The sequence below is a fragment of the Lacerta agilis genome, chromosome 13, assembly GCF_009819535.1.
Source record: "Lacerta agilis isolate rLacAgi1 chromosome 13, rLacAgi1.pri, whole genome shotgun sequence".
Classification (NCBI taxonomy): domain Eukaryota; kingdom Metazoa; phylum Chordata; class Lepidosauria; order Squamata; family Lacertidae; genus Lacerta; species Lacerta agilis.
The window spans coordinates 1,445,947-1,471,038 of NC_046324.1; the positions used below are offsets into that span (position 1 = coordinate 1,445,947).

Genomic DNA, 25,092 nt, shown 5'->3' on the forward strand with positions numbered 1-25,092 from the left:
AATATTTACGCTTCATCTTTTATTGGTGGGATATTTTGAGATTGAGACCTGCAGTTTTAATTGAATTTTTAAATTTGTATTTTAATCTGTTATTTTAAATTGATCGTTTTTATGTTTTCTTGCTGTGATTTTAATTGATGTTAGCCGCCCTGAGCCCGGTTTTCTGGCTGGGAAGGGCGGGGTATAAATAAAATTATTATTATTATTATTATTATTATTATTATTATTATTATTATTTGTGAAAAGAAAACATGAAATGCTCTATATTGTGGGAAATTGCTTGCAAAACTCGGTGCATCATCCCAAATCACACACAAAAACACATGTTTTAAGAGAAATATGCAATAAACTGCTGATTAATTTTCTTGCTTGATTCTGAAATGCCGAGAACTGGCAGAATGAGAAACAGAGACAAACCGAAACGGTCAGATTCCTCTGCCAGAAGGCAACAGCTCTGAGCAGTCACTCAGAAGGAACTTGCACTCCATGCAAAAAGGGGTCTGCCTTGCCCTTGGGGAGAAGAAGCCACAGCTTTCTTGCCCAGCAGCTGATTGGGGTCCCACAAAGTTTAGCAAGCCTGTGCCCCTGCCTGAACGCTTAGAACCTGCTTCTATAACATGAGTCCCCAGAGAGGCGCTCCAGACTCTCAGAATCTCCCTTTTCCCCAGCAAAATGCGCTACTTCAAGATGGTTGGCAGCAGCGCTCATGAGCACCTGAAAAAGGGTCCCCTAATTCAGAATTCAGAAGGAGTCACCAATTTATTTCATTTACTACTCCAACATACCCAAAGAAACCATTTACAGTTTTATCACACCACTCTGGAGCTTAGAATGAACTGGGGGGGGGGGGTTGTTGCTCTTAGTCTGGGCACTTTCCCCCTTTTTTTCTTAAATGTCTTAATTATGCTGTTCTCACCAGTGCTGACATTGTGGAAGGGCAGGATAAATAACAGACCCAGTACTGACCAGAGAGGCCTGCCCATCTCAGTCCAGACAATGCAATCATTTCAAGAGCAACATGCTCTGAGGGGCCCTGACTAACCAGCTCAACACAAAAGGAAGCAAGTCAGGACCATACACGTTTTGAAAATATAAGCTATTAAAAGCTAGTAACCCTGTTTAACCTGTGCAGAGAACCTGAGCACCTTAGCATGACAACCACATTCTTTAGGAACAATGGAAATGTCAATCCAAAGGTGTGTTTATGTGCAGGGGGGTGGGATACTACATTTCTCAGAAGTCAGCATATGGTTATTACTAAGCTGTAGGGAGGGGGGGTCCCTCCTTCAGCAGAGATTGTGGACCTCACCGTGCCTTCGGGACAAAAATGCCACTCACTTACCCACAATAGGTGAATTCTTGAGGATGAAAAACATACATTCATCTAGGGGGATTAACAACCAGATCAGTGTGTTATTGCAGGGTTGAGCCCAGAGATCAAACTGAAATGGAATTTCTGTCTGGGACAGCTTTGCAAGTTCAGCAGTGAGCGCCACTTCATTTGAAAGCCAGCGTGAAGACAGAGTTCTGGGACAGCTGGGTGCTAACCTCACTTCTGCCATAGACTTGTGGTAGGTCAAAGGCTCCTCCTCTGCCCCAGTTCCCCACCTGCAAAATGCAAATCTTACTGGGCCACCTACTGCCATGCTCAGAAAGCACACTTTTGGGTCTGCCTTTGGTGCCTGGAAATCCATGATTAGGAACTTTTTTGTTTTTTTGCTCTGCTAAATTAGCAGCCCTATAAGAAAAAGCTCTACAAATACTGTTGTGGGTTGTGGGGGTCAGTCTGGATGATGCTTCAAGTCCCTTCCCATTCTTTGGGTCCTTTACTCAAGGAGGATTAGAAGTCAGGCAAGTTTATTTGTAAGACAAGGACCTTAGCAGGTCACTTAAGTGTCTTCATCCACATCCCAAAAGAATAAACCAGCCTGCAAGAGCTGCAACTAAGGGAGGCTGTCCTTTAGGCTAACGGGTGGACCTTTCCTCCACCACCACCCCTCACCTGCCTCCTAGGTAGAAGAACAATAGCCAGAATCTACGCGAGAGAGCTGAAGGGAAGCAGGCTGGAAACTGGAGATGCAGAGACCTGCTTACTCTGTACTGGACCCAAAGCTGTGAGTAATGGAGAAGAAATATCTGTTGGGGTGCTAATGCTGTAAACCCCTCCATCTTATGTTCACATCGTATATATGTGTAAATAAAACCACATATCCTAAAGACACCCCAGACTCCCCTGACCTTCATCCTAAGGAAACCAAACCCCAAAGGGTAAGTGTGCCTGGAACCCCTGAAATCTCTCCCCACTTGGACATTGGGGTGGTATGTAACAATATATGAAGGAACCTAACATGACACGGGGCAGCTCTTTTGCAGCAACAGTCTCACAATTATCAGGAGATAAAGTGTAATAGATTGTCCTAAAGTGTTGTATGGGTCACTTACCTTTCTGTGTTCAATGGAGGGCTGTGGAATGACAAGCTGAAATCCAAGGACCACAATGGAGCTCAGAAGCCTGCAGGACAAAATAGTTTCTGCTGAGTCCCAAGAGTCAAGGAAAACCACAAGCAACGGTTATTGTTTCTTTTGCTTCCACTCAGCCCCCCCCCCCCCGGCATACGGCACCCCTAAGCAGGCACAGACCACATAACTGGGATTCCAGGTCAGAGAGGAAACAACTCCTGTGAAAGGTTGAGCTATGACACTTTCCTATTCAGAAATTAACGCCCCCCCCCCAATTCCTCCCAGGTAAATTATACCGCCACAAGTCAGATCCTTCTGGAACCATCTCAAAGGGGTGTGAATGTCTAAGAGAGCATATATAAAGAAAGAAATATTTATTTAGTGGGGGGGGACACAAACTAACACAAACTATATGATTTTGCTTTTCCCTCCCTCTTCCAGATGCTGCCCTTCATTCCATTGTTATTGCACTTGTTTATATCCACCTTTTTCCCAGACTGGGACTCAAGGCGGCTTACACAAATTAAAACAGGCATGGTTAAAATCCTAAAAGCTAAAAAAAATAAAATCATGAAAGACAACCATCAAAAAGTAATTAAACTCAAATTGAAATAAAATAAAATATAAAAAACCCAAATCTATTAAAATGCAGGTGATCAAAACAGCACAGCGCTATTTACGCATTTTGCTTAATGAAAGCCACTCCGTTCCCAAAGGCTTCTCCTGCTGGCAGAGCGACAACAGATCCTGTTTGTTCCGCATTGCAGCCCTCCCTCTGCTGAGAAGTCCGACTGAGCTGCACTGCGAACTGGGGGGGGGGGGAGTTTCTGCAGCCCATGGTCCACACTGCTTGGTGGCCCCCTTCCGCATGCTGCTGGTGGGCGAGGCAGAGGCAGCAGTGGGTCTTAGCGTTGTATAGATGCTCAAAAGCCAGAGGTTTCTGCACATGCATACTCCATCCTCCAAGTGGGCAAGAGGCATTGCCATAGCTCCAGGGCACATTCACACCTTGCATTTACAGCACTATGATGCCACTTGGAACAGCCGGGGCTTCCCTGCTTGTGCTAGCAGGTGGTTGGATACAACCCACAGAGAGTAGCTGAAGGGGAAATTTGAGACATTTTCCTGGAAGAGATTAATCTTAGTTTTGTTAGATATAGATAGGTAAATACGCACAGTGGACTCCACAATGCCTCCGTTTCCGTGTCACATGTTTGGCTCACACACACTCCCTGCTGGGCATTTTAACCCTGAGCAATGGCCCATAAGCAGGGCACAGTTAGACATGCCTTAAATCATTTGTGGGGAGCCAACATCCTACTTGGGCTACAGGTTCACCCCTGATGGGAGTGGGACTTGGCACGAACATGTAGGGATGTTATAGCATTCATTCATTCATTCATTTATTATTTACTAACTAACACTCCTACATTGCTTGATTGTAAAAAAAAAAAAAAAATCAAGCAATTTACAAGATAAAACAGAATTATCTATAAAAGAACAACCATAATTTAAACCATTCAAAAGTTTAAAGTTAACAACAAACGGAAAATGGATAAAAACACACCTCAACTGTCTAAGCATCTGAATAGACTTGTCTAAACAAAAATGGTTTTAGCAAGCACCGAGAAAAGCATAGTGAATGTGCCTGGCTAAGTTCAATAGGCAGGGAGTTCCAAAGTGTAGGCACTGCCGCACTAAGAGACTGATTTGGGTCCTCTTTGGCACATGGAACAGTGTCAGTTCTGCAGATTGAAGCGGTCAATTGGGCATACATGGAGTCAGACAATCTCACTGGTAAACTGGTCCCAAGCTGTTAAAGGCTTTACATACTAATAGTAACATCTTGAACTTGGTCAGGCAGCAAATCAGTGCAGAGTTCTGAGCAGCAGAACTATATCCTGTCAAGGCTTCACTCCTGTCAGCAATCGTGCTGCAGCATTCTGCACTAACTGCAGCTTCTGCATCAAAGCCACCCACGGAGCTCATTGCAACAATCCAGTCTTGAAGTGACCAATGCATGAACTACTACTGTGGCCAGGCTGTCCTGGTCCCAGAATGGCCATAGTTGTTGAACCAACTGCATGTGTCCCTTTTGCCCTCTGTGAAGTGTTCCAGTGCATAGAAGGACAGCACAGTTGGTAGAGCAGGAGACTCTTAATCTCAGGGTTGTGGGTTTGAGCCCCACATTGGGCAAAAGATTCCTGCATTGCAGGGGGTTGGACTAGAGGACCCCTATGGTCCCTTTCCAATGCTATGATTCTATGAATTGAAGGTGGTGTTCTGCAAATTCGGGGTTTAAGCAACTCCACCCCCTGCACCAATGAGCAGTTGCTTTTAACTTCTCTGTGCCCTCTTGCCTTCTCTCTCTCTCACTCACACCATTCAATCAGTAGAAAGTTCAACACTGGTAGGAGGAAAATGGTTCTACAGCTTGCAGTTCAAAGAGAGAAAAGGGCTCAGCAGCTCCTAATCTGCATGTGGAGATGTGCATTTCCATGAATACATTCTGCAAAAAATCCCACACGAGGGGGGCAACCATTTGGGAGTGAGCAGAGCCCTTAATCTTCAAAGCAAATTACTTAACGGATTAAAAGTTCTTTCTCCAGAGCTAAAAGTCCTCAGGATTGGGGTGATTATTCTGTGCCAAGCTTATCCCAATCATTTTTCCAAAGAGAACATTATAATCAGGGCCTGTCGGTGGATGTGCATGGAAACCCAATTGGACAATGGAGCTACTTTCTAGCAAGCCCTGGGTGTACAGTCTGGTAGACTCAAGTTGCAAAGCTGTTATCAACTTTCAGCGTCATGCACATAGGAAATTTGGCAGGGATCTTCATTTTGATTCAGTGTGTTGTGATTTTTAAAAATATATTGGTATATTTCATGTTCCATCAAAAGACAGTTTGCTTTGGCTGCGTTAACTGCCTCTTAAATGCTTTGCCATGCTCTATTTTAAAAAGGAAGGAGGCTTCTTTCTTTTTTAAAAAACAACAACACACACACACCAGCAACAACACAAAGTCTTCCGAATCCAGAAGGTTTGCTACATACTGGCAGTCTTAAAATGCAAGAATGCCATAAAACAGAGCTAAATAAAACTTGTGCTGGGGGGGGGGGGGTGATTCCATCCTTGCAGCCCTTTGGAATGGGAACATGGATGTGTCTCACAGCCAAGGAGAAAGATGCTTCCACAAATCACACCAAAAATGCTCTGGGTGTGTCGCTTGTAAATGTTGGCTGATACAGGGCAGAAAGCAGGAAAAGACATTCCAAAGGAGACAGTAGTTTCACTTTTAGTCAAAGGGGCCAGCTGCATTCAGTTAACATATCTGGAAAGTACAAAAACATATACTGTACACAGAAGATGCAATCCTAAAAAAATACCTGCCAGGGTGTGAGCCCCCACTGAACACAGTAGCACTGACTTCTGAGTAAACATGGGACTGCACTCCAAGGGCATCTTGTGAACAGGGCTACCAATTGGCCATTGTATTACTAATCTGACAAGTAACCCGCATCCTGGAGGGAAACTGCCAGGTTCAATATCCTTGGATCCATTCGCAAAGCCCCGATCAACTTGGGTCCAGGGGTCCCTCAGGGACCTCCTCAACCCTTTCTCCCCAGCTCAGTCCCTGAGATCACCTGCAGAAGCATCACTGGTGAGTTGGTGCTTTGAGGTTTTTGTGAAATAGTGGTATATAAATGTGTGTTTTTTAATATATATATATATATAAATATAAATACATACATACATACATACCTGAAAGGCTTAGTCCTCCACACTCCATGCTAACGTTCCACCCTATAGCAGGGGGAGGGGGTAGGAACCCTCAGGCCCAGGGGCAAATGCTGCCCTCCAGGTCTCTCTGCCTAGCTTTCTGCTATGCTCAGGCCACCCCCTTCCTTGTAGGCACACCCAATCACTGGCATTCTCTGTGTCCCCAGCCTCTTGCTTGCCTGGATGGAGGATGCGGGGTGGGGGGAGGGGTAGATGGGTGGATGCGTGTAAACCACCAACTTTTGCTGACGGTCCAAAAGTAAGGGTCCTATCTGTTGCTCTGCCCCTTTTGCCACCCACCCCTGGCATATGGCTCCCTGGCCTAAGGCTGGGCTAAGATGGAAAGCAGCCCTTGAACTCGCCTCATGCCTGCCTCTCAGGGGAATACTGGAAGCAGAGGGGGGAGATTTGCGTCTCCCAGGTGAGGCTCTGGCCTGGCTGGGCATGTGCCTGGGCTCCACCAGCCAGAAGGGGCCACCACTGGGAGCCTGCCTCAGGCCCTGCTGCCATTGGAGCTCCAGCCACCACCAGTCATGCACTTCACCCCGCCATCCCCATAGACATGTTTTACCCGGTGATGGGGCTTGTAATGGATGATGAGCCAGTACCTGAATCCTGGAACCCAGGCTCCCAGGTGCCCTTGGCCAGGAGCTGTATGGCAGCCTCCAAAGCCGGGACAAACCATTTACCAGAAACTCAAAAAACCCTTCTTTTGCACTCCACCAGCAACTTCCTCCACAGCCATTGGGGGCAGGTTTGCTCTGCTCTGCCTCCCCTCCTCCTCCTCCTCCTCTGCCATTCCATCTGCCTCCCTCCCTCCTCCTCCCTCCCTCCCTTTTCCCTCCTCCTGCAACTTTCTCCTGCTCTCTCTGTCTTTCTTCCCCCTGAGTTCCTCTCACACTTCTAATAGTGCCACCGGCTGACTGGAGAGGGGGTCCCAGAGGGCTGCTGCAATGGCCCATTCCAGTGGCTGGATTTCTCCTTCCAGAGGAGCCTGCACACCTCGCCCAGCCACCCAGAGCAGAGAGTGCACAGACAGGCAGGCGGACTCCTAGCCACCCCAAGCCAGAGTGTAGAGGTGCCACTTTTGCACCCACCCACCCTGGGCCTGGGCCGCCAGCAGGGGCTAACCTGGCCAGCCCCAAGTCCAACCCCTGCAATGCAGGAAACACAGCAAACAAATTGTGCCGAATTCCATACTGGGCAACCTCCATGTGAGATTCCCCAAGGTACAGTGTTCAATGTAAGGCACCTGAAGGGGGGAGGGGGGTACCAATACTTACCTTAAAGAGCCTTTAAAATTGTCTACCATGGTTAAGGACTCTTAATGTGATGTGTCCAGTGTGATAAAAAAAATTCAGGGTGGATTACAGCAAGATCCTAGGGAAACAACAAAAACAAGATAGATTACTTTTCAGGATTTCATGACAGAAAGCCCACTACCCCTCTAGGTAAGTGCTCCAATTTGTGGGCTGCTCCTACCATCAGCAAAGCATGGTCTTGGTGGTGGTGCCACCACCAGGAGCTGCCCGGTTGGTGAAGACCTGTGACAGGGCCTTTTCAGTGGTGGTTCCCTGATGGTGAAATGTCTCCCTCATTATTAACTGTCAGAAAGCATTGGCGAAAAGTCCTGTTTACCCAGGCATTTGGTGGTGAAAGACCGTTCCAGGCAACCCTAAGATTATTGGATGGAATAATGTTTTTATGACTGTGTTGAATTGCTTTTAGAATGCTTCCTTGTATTTTTTAAAAAATGTAAGTGATTTTTGGTGCTATTAATTGTAATGGTTTTTAGAATGTTTTAATCTGTTTTAAAATGTTGGTTTTGGTTTCAAATAGGGCATCTGTTTGTTGCCGCAGACTCCTTGGGGTGGAAGAACTGGAAATAAATTCATTCAATCAATCAATCAATCACTTTTCCTAATGTTCAACCCTATGTTGAAAGGGTTCAAAGAGGGACAGTTCAGCGTTTCCCCAGTCGACATCAATTTTGCATTCATTCATAAATCTGTTCTGTCCTGTTCCCACATTAAACTGCATAAAAAAGAAATCCATACAATCATCATCATCATTATTATTCATTACTACTTAGACCCTGTTCATCTGACTGGGTTATCCCAGCCATATATTTGAATATGTACTTGAATGTTTAGTTAATCTTTTATACTTTATGTTTACCTGTCTTGTTATCATTATGTTTTATTAAAACTTGAAAGAAGTGCAAAATCTGATGGAGGTGCAAATTAGACCAGGTCACTTAAAAATGCAGACCAAACGAAATTCTCCTCCGTCACTGGAAAAGTCTATGTAAACCTTTTTCTACTGTTGTTGCTGTCTCTGTTGAATAAGGCAGTGTTTTTCAACCACTGTTCCGCGGCACACTAGTGTGCCGCAAGATGTTGCCTGGTGTGCCGTGGGAAAAATTGAAAAATTCAAGAGAATTACTTTATATATAGTCAATATAGGCACAGAGTTAATTTTTTTAACATTTTCTAATGGTGGTGTGCCTCGTGATTTTTTTCATGAAACAAGTGTGCCTTTGCTCAAAAAAGGTTGAAAAACACTGGAATAAGGTTTAGACAGGCTCTGCTTCTTCTACAGAGCTGGTTTTGGGTGCCTTTCGCTGCTCACAACTAGCACAGTGTTTGAACAGAGCGTAGGGCCATGAAGTGAAACATTACAGCATCATTCCTTGTAGATAAGATGTTATCCATTTCTGTCAACCAATCAGATAACCGCAAGGTGGCCAAAGGAAGCCTGGGTTTATCTCACAAACCCGCCATGTGCACAGCTCAGTACAAAGCTTACAACCAGTTTATTGTACAAACTTTGACATTATCAGCCAGATAACATTGGTTTTAATTATCTGCCCAAGACAATCATGGCTTGTAATTTTGCCCCCCCCCCCCAAAAAAAAAACAACAAAGCAGCTTTTGAAGCCTCTCTTAACTCAAGTGGGCAGCCAAGCCTGTGCCAGTTCAGGGAAGTCCAAGATCCATGCCAAGGAAATTGTACCGGTAAATCTGAACTCTGAATAAGTTGAAGCATATTCCATTTAATTTAGAGTCAGCACCAGCAAGTTCAAATGGAATTCTCTTCCCAGTAAGCATGCATAAATTACACAATGCTTTAAGTGCACTTGAAGATGCAGAATGGGAGTCATTGCGCAATGATCTTTACAGGGACATCCACATCCTTAAACAAAACAGATAGTAAAAAAAAACAAAGAGGTAAAAAAAGCCCTACACTTTTCTAGTGTGTTTCTATTGGAATATACTACACGTTAAATATCTGGTTTTGTACATGATTTGCACAAATCACCAGTCAATGGTTTTTCTTTCCACTGAACACTAAACCTTTCTATAAATCAATAGCTAAGGCTAATTCAAAAGTTTGTGCATGCCCCAATACGTCATACAAACCTGAGCTCTGAAGGCAACTCTGCACCAAACCAGGATCCCTCCTTAATGTGTAAACAACGTGGTTGTTTCATTTAGAGAAAAGGCTAGTAAGAGACGACAGGATAGAAGACTATAAAATTATTCATGGTCTGGAGAAAGTAGACAAAGTTCATAACTCTTGAACTAGTGGGCATCCCATGAAGCTGAATGTTGGAAGATTTGGGACAGAAAAAAATAAAAAACTTATTCACACAGCACATAGAGAGCCTCCGTGTGATGGAAACTGTTTTATTAGTAGTAGTTTTACCAGACAAGGAGGAGGAAGAGGAAGAATTACTATTTATACTTTCATTTCAAGAAGAAGAAGAAGAAAAGCTAAATAATGAAGAAGCCAGATGTGCAGCCCCAGGTAAGGTATCCCATAGCCCAGGTGCCACAACCAAGAAGGTCCTGCCTCTTGAACTCCAAATGGCAAGGGAATGCAAAGCAGTATCTCTGAAACTGATCTGTGTGTGGAAGAACAGTAGATAAGGGAGGAGGCCATCTGTCCATTTATGTTCTTTGGTTGGATGGATTTGCCACCATGATAGCAGCAAATCTTAGAGGGGGGAATACAATGGGCTGAATCCAAAATATGCCCTCCTGCTTAGGAAAGGAATCCTTGCACCCACAGAAGCGCAACATTGATGGAAGACTCTGACCTACAGAAGGACATTTTTGCATCCAACCCAGTAAGATTGGAATTTCCAAAAACTTTGAGGGTCAGCAATAGAGACAACACACCACCTTTAATTACCCACAACAGCACAGTCCTGCCCATGGATGCCTCCTCAGGCATCTGCTTCATTGAGCTCCATGGGGCTACAGCCTTAAACAAGGTCCTGTGAACTATAATGCAAAAGGTAAGAGAAGGAAAACACCGACTCCCTAATTGGTCATTTTGATTTCCTCGAGGCAGCTCCTGTGGGATTATATGACTTTACCCTTTGTTTATTGAAAGCGGACAAATTTCACTTTTTCGAACTCCCAAGAGGCAACAGTCACACATGAAAACTCTTCCTGTATCACTGGATGCTATCTTTAAACTGCCACCCCTCAACTCCCCAGCCTCTCTTTTAATCTCTCTAGATGCAAACATGGATCAAAAAAGTTCAGCTATGAGCTGTTCACCTGCAGTAATTGTGCTTCTACTCAGTCAGGTGCAGGATAGCTCTGTGCTATGTAATCTATTTTGTCTTGTTGACTTAAATGTCTGCCATGCCAAGCCAAATTTCCCTTGGTATTTATCTTTCTGCTTAGTGTGTGTGCCTTGCCAGCAGCTACTAACAATTCTAGTGGAAGTAGCAAAGAAACTTCAGGGCTTGCTTGCTTTTTCTTTCCTTTCAAAGGACTATTTCCCTTTGATTTATAACCCTGTTCCTTTTGTTTAAATTCAATGGCCAACCAGGCCAAGCAAACAGCTTTTCAGGGAACAGAAAATAAGTACCAACCCTTTCAACAAGTCTGTGTATGTGCATTACAGTAAACACTCAAAATTTTGTGAATGTGGATATGTATTGTGCAATATAGGAACAAATCATAGTGCAATAGTTAGAGTACTGGACTTAAGTCTGGCAGATCTGGGTTCAAATCCCCACTAGGCCTAACCTACTTCACAGGATTGTTGCAAGTATAAAAAAATGAAATATGGATGTGGAAAGTGAAGGAAAAGTGGGATGTGGATGTAGTAATACAGCGTAAAAATATATATACCTTCCTCGTCTCTGCTCCAGAGGAATCTATCAAAGCAACTAATAAAGTATATAAATAGACATATATAACAAAATATTCTATAGTATGCGTATATCTATTATGTCTATAATATGTCTACGTCTATACAAAAAGAGGGGATTAGATTAATTTATTAAATAAATTAAGCAGCAGCAAGAAAACCATAGCTTTGTTTTAAAAGAATCATCTCAAATGCCAACTGAACACAGATAGAGAGGAAGATCATCTCAGCTCTTGTGGGAAGGGCTGAAGAGTTCCCTAGGAACCTCCAGATGTTCCTCCCTCCCTCCCTTCCTTCCTTCCTTCCTTCCTTCCTAAATTTCATTCAGAATTGTATTTGTATGCCCCTCTTCCACAATACAAATCCTGCCCAAAGCTGTTTACTACAAGGAAAGCAGGAATACATGGCAAATCAAACATCACAGGAACAAGTTCGTGGTATTATAATCAAACAACAGCATAATATCAAATTTAACAGCACTTTCACTTCATCAAATCTGGCCCTCTTTGAAAAAAGTTTGGACACCACTGCAGTAGGGGAAAGGTTTTCTCCCTCTCTTATAACACTAGAACTCAGGGACATCCCATGAAGCAAACGTTGGGAAATTCAGGACAGAATTTTTTTGCACAACACATAAATTATGGAGCTCATCTTCCACAAGAAGGAGTGGTGGCCATCCACTTGAGTGGTTTTAAAAGAGGGTCAGAAAAAATCATGGGGAATAAGGCTTAGCAATGGCTGCAAGATGGAAATACAATGAAACTACAGTAAATCAATAAAAAGACTAAATAGCATCATCACAGGCGCACCACGAATCATACTTGATGCATTCATGGTGCCTGGCTCACCCTCCAGCCCAAGGAGCCTTCGCAAATGAGTCACTTCAAGGGGTATTCTTATCTGCTCTATTTGCAAACTGTAGGCATGGTTAAATGGGCACTGTAATTGTTGGTTTGTTAGTGTTGTGGTGCACTGATATTATATATCTTCTTAAGTATTTGTTTTTTATTAAGTCCTACAAAGATTCCCTTTAAAATTAATAAAGATGAAAACAGATAAAAGTATTCTCCACCAGTGAGTTCCATCATTGAGAATAAAAGTTCTATAGAATCTTAGATGAGCCAGATGTTGGCATATACTGGTGGCACTCTATACTCGTACAAGAAATAAAACCATGCCAGTTCTTATGTATTGTCACTGTATTACAGCACTGAGACTTTGATTTTTCTGTGAACTGGTTTCAGCACAAATTTCCTGTGGGAAATGCATTCTGCAAACTACCAGTCACAATGAGCTCATTTGTGCTCTCACCACAACACAACTCCTCCCTGCAAGCAACGGCAGTTGTGGCCAAGCTCTTACAGGTGCCCCCCAAGGCAGGGCTGGCTGGCCCAGCCTTCTGGCTCTCCAGGTGTAAGTGCAGCAAGGAAGGTCCAGGGAGGCTACGCAGCCAGCAATAGCCTTAAGACTGCTACCTGCCCACCTCCGGTTCCAGTTCTCATGGGGGATCAGTCTGGAAAGAGGGAGGGTCGGATTCTGGGGCCTCCCCAACAACCAAATCCATCTTGGTTTCAAGGCTGAAAATCCTTTGGGGCACTCACCCCAAGAATGCCTCATTTCAGGGCCTACTGCCATGCTAGCTCCATGCTCATATGCAAGCATGGGAGGAGACTCTGTAGTGGACAGACCCCTCCACCATCAAAGCTCTTCTCCACCACCGGAAAAGTGCCTCCATTCCTCCATTCTCAAAGTTTGCTACCAATCAACCAGCCGAAGCTTGAGTCCAATTATCTACCAATTAAAACCAATCAAAGCTTGCAAACTTGAATATGCCCAAATGCACTAATCTGTAACTACTTCCAAAGATTGCATGGAGGCATGTAGAGAAAAGGGAATGCAGCGCTTCCTCCTGTTCTGCTTGCTTGGAACGTCTGAAGCGGAGCGATCCCACCCTTCACCACCGTGAACTTTTCAGGAACCAGAGAGTGCCAACAGCAACATGATGGTATCCCAAAGCAAATTGCCATTCTCAGAGGATTTGTGGTTCAGCTGCAGTATTAATATTCTGGATGGAACCAAAGCCTAGCTTGCTAGCCTCTCTTAAAAGTTTATGATCCATCTTATTAGCAAGACCTTAGGAAACAATAAATACTTCCACGCGGCTAATTGCAAGCATGTGTACACAGAGATTAAAGTACAGTGCATGTCAGGATGATATAGGGCCAACCCAAAACCCAGTGAAAAATTATGTTGCCGTGGTCAAAGGTACTTCCGTACAGTACCGTGGAAAAAAGTGTGGCAGGAAACATTATTCCACAACCTCACCCTGTTAATGACAACCACTGTCTGAGATGTGATGAGGAGCTACCTTTTTCTGTTTCTAAAGCAAATGTTTTGCATCTGTCATGCTATATTAAAGCTTCCACTCCCTTTCCTGAAACGGGAAAACCCAGCTCTCTAAGCAGAATACCATAAACATTTTTAGTGGCAGCTTCGGTCCGAGAAAGGGGAAGACTGACTCCTGGGTTACAGCCCTTCAAACACGGCCTTGTTTGGCATGGGTTGAACGTTGCTATCAAGTGACAAAAGTGAAGCATCTAACTTCCAAGGTGGTCTTCCTCTGGTTTAAGAACATAGCAGGAGCTTGCTGGATCCGGCCAGTGGCCCATCTAGTCCAGCATCCTGTTCTTACAAGGGCCAACCAGGCGCCTGCGGGGAACCTGCAAGCAGGAACTGAGCATAAAGCACTCTCTCCTCCTGTGGTTTCCACACACTGGCAGGGAAGCAGCGCTGTCTTTGACCATAGATACGGTAACTTACTTTTCTGTGAGAGATGATCTACATGCAAAAGGTACAGCTCTGCTGGAACTGCACCACTTCAACATGCAAGTGCAGGAATCATATGATTAAATGCTCTCAAACATCAAAAATCCCCTGGCTGTGGAAAGCAAGCATGCCAGGGACCAGGGCACAGGCCCAGTCCTCTCTCTGACATGCTCAGGGCATTTCTGGTGCTCATGGTTATTACATGTGCATCTGTTTATCACATATCCATTTGTGTTGCTCTATAATATTGTTGCCATATTATACTCCCGACACTCATTTCTTTTGTTTTTAAAATAAAGGGTGAGGGAATCCCAGGTTTTGCTGAGGTTTTACTGTCTACTTTTCTGCACCCGGCACCTTCATTATATAGCAATTCTTTGCCCTGGCTCTTGACAGTTGAGGGCAGCATTTTGGGGTGTGACTGTAAGCTGCTTTAAATGTATTTAATATTGTGTTTTTATATTGTAATCCACCCTGGGACCTTAGGGTGACGGGGCATGTAAATAATAATCCTGATGTTTTGGACTACAGTTCCCATCAGCCCTGGTCAATGCGAGTTGTAGTCCCAAACATAGGGAGGGCACCAGAGTGGTGAAGGCTGGTCTCTGAATTGTAACTCCTCACCCTTGGTAAAATGGCTGCATCAGGTCAACCACACCAATAAATGCAAATATATTGTGTTCCTTTTTAAAGAGCTTATATGACCTTATTAAAACATCTGGTCACGCACACAATGGAAGCCAGCTCTTAACTGCTAGCAGATTCACTGGCATGGTGAAAAGGCTGGGTGGGTCATTTTCAAGCAGAGAATCGTTTTGATTCATTTGTGGCAACATATCTCACAAAAGGCATGCCTGCTATTGATGCGCTTCCAAGCTCTTCTTCAGTGAAGGCAGGAAGGATGGAAGAGATTGTCCTGTGATTCCCAGAAACAAAACCACAATTAGTTTGACCTGCTGCTTTGTGGGAATACACTTCGTGGGTTTCCTTGAACCCGCAATTATTTGTGTTAAGTTAATGTTAATGTTATGCACTATTTTATGTGTTCTTCCATGTAAAAGTGAAAGCAAAAGTAGGTGTCTGGCCACTGAGATCCCTCCGCCTAGACTTTTTGGTTCCAGAGGTTTGAATTGTGAATGATCAGTTAATCTGCTTCCCGCCTTTTTGGGGGGCAGCAACAGCGTTCCTATTGGTAAATTTATCAATCATGACGTTGCACTTGGTTGTCAATAAAAGGCTGCGGCTCCCCGTATTAGGCGGACAGTCAGAGTTAGGGTTCAGATGATTTAGATGTAGATAGTTGGGGTTTCGGGGAACGGGTTAGTTGGGTTGGAAGCGCGTGCAGGAGGTAGAGAGGTTAGCTTGCGGAAGACTTGGCGGTTTAGGCTTAGATAGCTTTAGTCTTAGGTAGCCTAGAACTTGCGGAAGAATTGGCGGTTCAGGGACGGCTAGCCTAGGGAATATTAGAATAGTTTAGGCATAGAGAAAGGTAATAGTGGAAGGGGTTAATTAGCTAACCTATATATATTCACCTGAATGTATTGTTAGTCCAGTGAATGTATTAAGTATAAAAGAACTTCTTAAGGTTTTCTGTATGAAACTGCTCTGTAAAGCTGTGAACTTTGATCTGCATTGTACTTCTCTCTGGCAAGCTTTGCCTTACTAAGTGTCTGGAGATAAGAACAGTAGACCTTACACAGAGAGTACTGTAGCTGTCCTTGCAGAGAGGAACTGTTGCCTAGGTCAAGAGATAGGGTGGCCTTGCTGGAGTGCGCATGAACCAACTCTGGCTAAATGTTCTTTTGCCTTATATGTCCTTTTGCCTTATATGTATAACAGGAAATGTACAACAGGAAATGTTCCTTATATGGACAAGAGGAAGTTTTCTGGGGTGGGAAGAGAGCCAGAGAACTGTCTATAAGAACTGTCTGAAATTTGACTAGTTTTGTACTTGCTTAGCTGTCTGAACACAGCAAGTACCTCTGCATGCAGAATAAAAAATCTTTCTCTCTCTGAAGCCAGAAGCCTCAGGTGTTTTCTGCTTCCATGTTTTCTCACCGGGCGCAACAATGGGAACCCGTAGGGGCAAATAAGGCTCCATTACGTGGTGCGTTGGCCGGGAACCTTTTGCTGTTCCCCGGGATTGAGAAAACAGGGAGTCCGAGGCGTCGCTGCACAGCGAAAAGGCTCTCCTGGTCTGGCGTTTGCTGGCCCCAAGCGCGCTTCCTGCCTGTTTGTGGGAAGGGACCTGCTCACCTGGCTGGAGAGCCAAACTGCACCGTGGCGACGGGAGAAAGAGACAAGCGGCCGCAGGGGGGAAGGGAAGTAAGATCTGCAGAGGACAGGTAAGCTCCACAGGGGGAGCAGCTTCCCAGGGAAGGGGAAGCGCAGGATGCGATTGATCCTGCAGCGGCCGTGAGCCGTAGAGGGCCGCCGCTAAAATCCGGTTGTGTGCAAGTAGAGTTGCCACCGGAGCCTGGCCGTGAGCCGTAGAGGGCCGCCAGGAAGGAAGCCAGCAGAGAGCAAAAGAGTGCCGTTGGCTGTGGGGAAAAAGAAGGGGGGCGCCCTCTCTGAGGAGAGAGAAGGGGGTTAAGAATTTTTCTGTGATTTTACTCTGTGTATGGGAATGGTGTGTGGGGACGCTCCAGTGGATGTATTGAGTGAATGAGACGCAGGAACTCAGTGTCCCTAGCGAAGCAAATAGGGGCAAATAAGGCTCCAATAGCCTATGCGGGTCAGCCAAAGCCATCTAAAAGAAACAGTGATTGTCTGTCTTTATTTCGTCTCGATTTTATTTTTCATAGTCTATTGGCGTTTTTGCCTGGCCGTAGTCTTGGCCATCTTTTGTTTGGGTACATTATTAAAGGGGACAACTTAGGAGGTCGCAAGTGCTTACAGGTATTTTTTACGAGGCACTTTTCGTCGGACTACTCACGCACCTTCAGATTTAACCTGGCGGACAACGGCCGGTGTGAGTTTAAGCTCTGGAACCATCGGCCGTGCCGTTCGCAGGCTTGGCCGGCGCCCGTGCAGGAACGCATGTGAGGTGCTGGCCGCAGATCCCCGGCAACTGGAATCCCGTGTGCAGTGGGCCTTGCCCTGCACGTGGGAGGCTCCAGCAAAAGAATCCCCGCACTGCTTCATACCCTCCAATTCTCATACCCTCCCAAAATCTCCAGGGACCGTCTCAGAATTACAAAAGCCACTCTGGCTTCTAATCTGATCCTGGAATGTCCCAAGTTCCCTCACCAAGCTCAGAGATAGGGCTGCCATACGTCCAGATTTTCCCAGACATTACCAGGATTTGACATCCAGAGAGAATTTCCCTCCCCCCCCAACCCACCTTGCAGGGTTGCTGTGAAGATAAAAGGTTAGGGCCGAATCTGCATGCAGTGCCTCAAATTCCTTGTTATGAATGGGCCCCAGTGGGGCCATTTCCTTGACTTTCAGTGGGGCTACCTTTGAAGGTGACTTGAAAACTGCAACTAATCCAGAATGCAGCAGCTAGACTGGTGACTGGGAGTGGTTGCCATGACCACATAACACTGGTCCTGAAAGCTTTTCATTGGCTCCCAGGACGTTTTCGAGCACAATTCAAAGTGTTGGTGCTGACCTTTAAAGCCCTAAACGGCATCAGTCCAGTATACCTGAAGGAGCGTCTCCACCTCCATAGTTCAGCCCAGACCCTGAGGTCCAGCTCCAAGGGCCTTCTGGTGGTTCCCTCCCTGTGAGAAGTGAGGTTGCAGGGAACCAGGCAGAGGGCCTCCTCGGTAGTGGCGCCCGCCCTGTGGAATGCCCTCCTGTCAGATGTCAAGGAGATAAACAACTACCGGTATACAACTTTTAGAAGACATCGGAAGGCAGCCTTGTATCGGGAGGTTTTTAACACTTGATATTTTATGTTTTCAGATATGCTGTAAGCCGCCCAGAGTGGCAGCATATATTATTATTATTATTATTATTATTATTATTATTATTATCATCATCATTGCATCTAATTTTAGATTCCTTGGGCCAGGCACCTGCCTTCCTGTACTCTCCAAGGCAGGAGTAGCCAGCGTGGTGCCCACCCCCGATGTTGCTGGACTACAATTATTACCAGTGCCTTTTTTCTAGAAAAAGAAGTGGGGTGCTCAGAATTTGTGGACAATCTCCATTCAACCTCAGCTGCATCTCCAGTTTACAATACCAGCAGTGGACTGCACCGCAGGGTTGTGGTTAAGCCATTAGTTCTTAGCTACTGCTCTCTAATCTGCAGCATGGGCGTGATAACTGTATTATACATTCATTAGCCTAACCATTTTCAATGCTTAAAATGTGTTCCTTAAAACAAATACATTTTACAAAAACAAGACCTGTTAGAAACAACATGAACAACTCCTCAGGCATCTGTTTCCCAGTCACAACTACACTGAAACCCTGGATTCCCCTCTGCCGTTGCTTTCCTCTCCAGCAGAAGGGTCTGTGTGGAAGTGGGGAATTGCCATCAAAAGCATCCAGGAAGCTCCATCTCTAAACTATGCAATCATCACTATATATATATATATATATATATATATATATATATATATATATATAACATCTATGCTAGTGTGTGCTTTCCTCGCCTGCCTGCCTGCCTTGGGCCTGTTGAGTAATGCTCTAGGCTTTGTCCATTTGCTCCCTGGTGTGCTGCCCCCTTGCCCGCTCACAATTGACCGAATGGATGGATCAGTTTTCCAGGCAGCCAGCTCAGCCCAGGGAATTGCTTTGCTCCCTGAAAAACCACCCCAGGCTTCCCCAGGCAAAAAAGAGGTGCCACTACAAAGTACTGGCACGTACCAGCTAAAAAAACACCCCAAACTACTACTACTACTACAACTACTGCTTATTATTATTATTATTATTAACCAATACAATTCCCATCATTTCTGCCCATTTGCTGTGCTGGATAGAGCAGATAGGAATTGTAGTCCAACACATCCGGAGAGCGCCGTGTTGGCCAGCGTTTTTCTAGGGCAGCATGCGCCCTGGTGGCGCTGGTCATTCAGTAGTATGCTCTTCACATTCAGAAGCAAAGCTCTAAGAATGATGCCACATGCAGGATTTATTACTCGCTTTCAAGTCGCTACTAATTAGATGTCTCTGAGACCAGAGGAACCCAAAGGTTCTCACTTTGCTCAGAAACCAAATCACAGAGAGAGGGAACCCAGGGAACTGTACAAAGCAATGGAGCAAAAGCCAACAGAAACATCAACTCAATGCAGACGTGCCAGCGTTGATGACATCCCTCATTCAACATGCACTGCAGGCAGCAAATCCTACAGCCCAAAATTGTGCCTCTAAGTGCTAACCTGACAAAGACTGGCTCTCTGCTGTGAACGCGGCCCAGGTGGAAGGGAAGTGTGTATAAAAATGCAAAAGGGACAGTTTTATTCACACACGTGTGTTGAGGAATCATTATTTGCTCCATTATAGGAAGCTGCTATATACAAGTCAGACCAGTGGCCCACGTATTGCTTTGAGGCCTGTGCAGAGCATCCATGCCTTTCAGGGATTTCCCCGCTTCCCGTAACCAAGCTGTGACTCTTCAAGTGTGCAGTTTATCAGCAACTAGCGCAGAGGGCCCAGTGCTGCCCAGGAATTTGTAGAAACCTCAAAATACTGTGTTTTTAACTGCACTGTGCTATTTGTGAGTTTGCACCCATCGTGCCAAAAAAGCAGGCAACCAAAAGACACTTTTGGGTCCACCATCTTCCTTCAGAATGGCACCCAGCACCCAAACGTAAATAGCAACTGCTGCCCCCACCTCGGGAACCCTTGTGCCACATTTGGCGTCAACACCTTGAAAGGTAGCCAAACCTATAGAGAACGGGGTGGTCAAAACCACATTCCGAAACATACAGTAGATATTGGTACCCTACATTGGTTTTCAAAATGGATGGGTGTTTAGAAACCATAACCATTCGCATAAAGTTACACACAAGCACTCGTCTGCAATAAATTAAATTAAGCAATTCCTGCAGCAGAGAGTGGGGGGCAGGATCCTGGTTGGCTGACATTTCTCAGCTGTCTTTAGATTTGGCCTATCAGCTGAAACCCCCAGGGAGGGCAAGACAATTGCCTGGGTTGCCTTCTCAAAAATAAAGTCAGAGATTAGATAAATATTCAAGGAAACTGCTTTCTAAATGGTCACTATGTCATATTTTAGCAGTTTGCTTAATGACAGAACAATGCAAGGTTTTTTGCCAGTGCTGGAATAGTATTTGTAACACATACACACATACACTTTATGATGTTTAAACAGGGTTCTGGTCAGTGGAGGCTGGTCCAGGAGGGCAAATGGGAAGCTGCTCTGCCAACTTCAGCCTGTCCTAAGCCACTTGCTTTATTCATACCCAGTTCAGGCAGGGGCCCAGGCAACCCTTAGTCTTGCTGTTTCCCCACACAGAACCCAGCAGGCAGGAATGCCAACTTAAATATAATATTGGGGGGCAGGTAAGCCCTGCCCACATAATCAATGACAAGACGCAGCGCATGCACACTATATTAATGGCAATGCCCGACAACTTTGGGGGACCCAGCCCACTTTAATACTTTATTGGGGGACAAGGGACCTCAGCCCCTAGCAGTTGGCTCCTATGCCAGCAGGGGGGGGGGGGCAAGCTAGAATTAGTTGCCTGGTCCTGGCATAGGCTCTGGTGCCACCTGCTGTTGGACTCTCTGCCTTCCACGCACAGTCCCAAGGCCTCTACTAGTGCTGGTTCCGCAGGTAGGGGTTACAGCCAAATTACCTGCTTTTCAAAATCCGGTCCCCCGAGCACTTCAGAACAGTTTGCTGAAAATCTGTAGCTATTGCATTACCCAGTCAAACTATTGGTTTGCGTAGTCCAGGAGTCCAACTTCCTTCTCCCTGACCATTGGCCACAGTGGGCTTCTTGGAGTTCAGAATCTGGCAAGGCTTTGAGGGCCACAAGTTCCCATCCCTGGTCTATGCTGGCTAGCAGTAGCTCCCCAGAATCTCAGGCAGAGAGACATCTTTCAGCACTTGAAAACGGAAGATAGCAGGAACCAAAGAATTTGAGAGGTCCTGAAAACTTGGGAGGGGGCTATAGCTCCATGGTAGGGCACATGCTTTGCCTAGAGAAAGCCCCAAGTTTGATATACTTTGATCCTCCATGAATTTGCCCATGGAAATTTGAAAGCCATACAAGGTGGAGACCATCACCGCCTCCTGTGGCAGTGAGTTCCATAGCTTAACTGTGCTGTGTGAAGTAAGGTAAAGGTAAAGGACCCCTGACAGTTAAGTCCAGTCACGAACGACTCTGAAGTTGTGGCACTCATCTCGCTTTACTGGCTGAGGGAGCCGGCATTTCTCCGCTTCCGAAGACAGTTTTTCTGGGTTATGTGGCCAGCATGACTAAGCTGCTTCTGGCGAAACCAGAGCAGCCCACAGAAACACCGTTTACCTTCCCACTGGAGCGGTACCTATTAATCTACTTGCACTTTGACATGCTTTCAAACTGCTAGGTTGTCAGGAACTGGGACGGGAGCTCACCCCATTGCGGAGATTCAAACCGCCAACCTTCTGATCGGCAAGCCCTAGGCTCAGTGGTTTAGACCACAGTGTACTTTCCTTTAACTCTTCTGTTGTTGTTGCTGCTGCTGCTGCTGCTGCCATATTTGAGTGAGAAAGCCACATCAGATGAAGGAGCTGTTTAATTGTTTGTTGCTGCATGAAAAATCTATACCTGGATTTAGTCTTCAGAAGAGAACAATTAAAAATAAATAAATCTTTGTTTGGCAAAGGGATGCTTCTTGGCAAGGAATAAAAGGCCCACTTTCAATTAATTTCCTGAAGCAGCAATAACTTCCAGGAGCATTTCTATGGTTACCAAATTATACTCCAAAACATGGTACAATCACAGGTAAAAGAAAAACAAATGGATCTGAGCTACTGGCATTCACACCTAATATGTAGCTCCATTTAATCATTGATAATCCGGGTGGGGGTGGGATTTCCTGAGGACAAGTTGTCCTCAGAAATAAACACAGGTGATCTGAAACACAGCAGGGAGCAGATGCCTTCATTGGAGGGGGGTCTTTCTTAAAGAGCACACCTTTCCAAAAGCTATCTCTGCAATCCCGCATCCTGCTTCCTTGAGAGGATCAAGAGAAGTGACTCTGCCTGCTGTGCTGAATGCTGCCTTCACGCAATGGCAAGATAAAAATGCAATTAAACAAAACATGCACACAGAGTTGTATTCCATTCATTCTGGTGCAATCTGTGGAGGAAGGAGACAAGTTCTGCCAAATCTCTCCATCTGCATCTTTCAAGGCAGGCCACACATTTTCACTGGAGACACATTCCTTGGCCCCACGGCATGTGTCTTGCCAGAGTGCAAAAAACCTGGAGTAATTAATGGTGTGTGCTCTTTTTTAAAAGCAGACATTTTGCTTTCATGTTGTCTGGAACCAGCTTCCTCATTATCTCCTTCCATCATGAGAGACTTCAAACTTCAACTGCGGAGCAAAGCCAAGGGGAAGGCATGTTCACGCCCCACGTCCCCCACCCATCCCCAGTCATTTTAGACACAGATATTTATCACTTGCTGTGACTAGGATACCTCCAATGGCTGGAGCCTGGGGGTAAAGGCAGGGGGGGTGATTCTGAAATGATCACTTGCAAGAGGAGAAGGTGGGGGATGCAGCCATAATTTGGGAGCTAAAAGGGAGTGTGCAGATAAAACAGGGAGCCTTTGAAGCAACAGCATGGAATCATATATACAGGGTGAGTCCTTTAAAAGAGGCCCGTGGATACAGAGTACACATGTTCCACGGGGCCTCTTTTAAAAGACTCATCCTGTATATCGGTTTTGTGCAAGATCAGGGAGCTACACAACAGGTGTGCCACGCCAGAGCAACTCATCTGGCCAAATGAGGACCTGATCCAACTGAAATTACACACCTTAAGGCTGCAAATTCTCCAAGTAAATGAGCACCTATGATGGGAAAATGCAATGGGCTATCTGCATAAAGCTCCTTAGGCTGCAAATCACCTGGATTTCACGGGGAGAGTTAGGAACATGTTTAAAATCAATAGAGTTCAGGGGCTGCGAGCTGGATCATGACCCATTTACACACAGACAACCTCCACTCTGTTTGGAAAGTGCTCCCCAATACAGTTCCAAGCCTTGGCTCTGCTCACGGGTGGTCAAGCGGTCGTCTGCCGTTCTCCCTAAATCCAACTCCCCCCACAAAAAAAGGTTTAGCAGAATTAGTATCCCAAGCACCTGATCAGAGGGAGCCCCCGCAGACCCCCTTCCTCGCGCGCGCGCGCACACACCCCAGCTTCCTAGCGAAAAGGAGGCGAGGCGCAGCAGGGAGCGAGTCCCCCTTCCCTTCCTTACCTTGTCAGTATCTCTGGGCTCTCCGGGAGATTTCCAGGCTGAAGTCGCTGCTCCAAGAGCGCCACATGGGATGCGGAGCGCTCCCGCTCCCCGCACAGCCCAGGACGGGGAGAAGCCCCGTGGGATCCGCAGGCGCCTTTCCTCCCGCGCTTGCCCGGGAAGAAGCCCTTCTCCTCCCGGCCGCGCGCCCCGACTCTCTCGCGCAATCGCGCCCGGATCCTCCCGCTCAGCGGGGAAACGCAGCGCGGGGCTGCTGCACACGCCACCTGGTGGCCGCCGCCAGGAATAGCGCCTTCGCAGAGCCTCCGGGACCTTTCCGAGCAGGTAGGTGAGGCCTTCGAGACGCGCAATATTTTTGTTTGCTCGCTTGTTTGCTATTTGGGGTATTTTCACACCGACCGCCGTGCTTTTCATTTCATCTTCAAGTTCAGGGAATAAGTGCATAAACACACACAGGTAAGATGGAACTCTGGCACATATCCAAAGTTTGTAAATGGATATGCTCCTGTCTTCACCTATAAACTGACTCAGTAGATTCACTTCTTAAAGAAATAAAAAATAAACACTTTCCTTTTGTCACCCCCTCCCAACACACATTCCAAGGCAGTTTCTATCAAGCCTTGCCACATTCTCAACTGAACTAATGGTGTGAAACGGGAAGGAGGAGCCTTTTCCACCCCAAGAGCCGCATTCCCTCCCAAGGAAGCTTCCAGGGGCCACATGCCGGGGACTGGTGGCGCCCAAGGCAAACGTGGACCAAGCAACAGACATTCCAGCCGTGCCAAAAGGTCAGAGAGGTTTCGATCTGCATCCATCTCACCCAGGTAAGCAGGAGGCCATTTCACTGTTGCAGCAGCCCAGCCGCAGCACTGGGGAGGGTGAGGACGGTGTCTCCTTGGCAGGAGGGGGGAGGCCTCCGGAGAGGCTTGAGAGCCACATTTCATCCTCAGGCCTCTCAGTCCCCACGGCAGAACATTCAGACTTGCATCCTTAAAGGAACAGAACTGAGGCAGACAGAATATGTGGAAAGACACTTTGGGTTTTTAAAGATGATTCACTGAGTTTTCAAAAGCAATATGCAATAAAAGCAATACAAAACAAAGAACAGGGACAGAGGGCAGCACATCACTGCAGCTGGAACTGAACATAAGGGTCAGGACACTGTTGCAGACACAGAGTCACAAAACAGATTCCACGAAGAAGGGACATTTTGGAAGGAAGAGTCAAATCGTGCGATAAGGGAGCTTCACCGCCTGGCGCAACATAGGAACCAGGGTCTCCAGCCCTCCAAGAAAATATTTGAGGGGGCCAACCCTGCCCCCAAAGTTTAAGGGAATTGTCATTCAAATGGTGTGTGTGCACCGCATCATGTGATCACTTATGTGGGGCGGGGCTTACCTCCCCCCAATATTTTATTCAAGTTGGCATTCAGTGGAGCAATATGTCGCTGGGGGCCTATGCAGC

General features: G+C 46.0%; 1 protein-coding gene across 1 annotated transcript in view; it reads right to left on the bottom strand.

The window, feature by feature from the left end:
• Nucleotides 1-23,754, bottom strand: part of THSD4 (thrombospondin type 1 domain containing 4) — a 319,132-nt gene extending 295,378 nt beyond the window's left edge. Inside the window, exons 1-3 of the mRNA XM_033168041.1 lie at nucleotides 23,629-23,754; nucleotides 7,525-7,621; nucleotides 2,443-2,512 (exon numbers count right to left, since the gene is read on the bottom strand). Coding sequence (XP_033023932.1) covers nucleotides 2,443-2,512; nucleotides 7,525-7,553 — 99 coding nt within the window. The 5' untranslated portion in view covers nucleotides 7,554-7,621; nucleotides 23,629-23,754. The remainder of the gene's footprint in view (nucleotides 1-2,442; nucleotides 2,513-7,524; nucleotides 7,622-23,628) is intronic.
• Nucleotides 23,755-25,092: the final 1,338 nt, after the last annotated feature.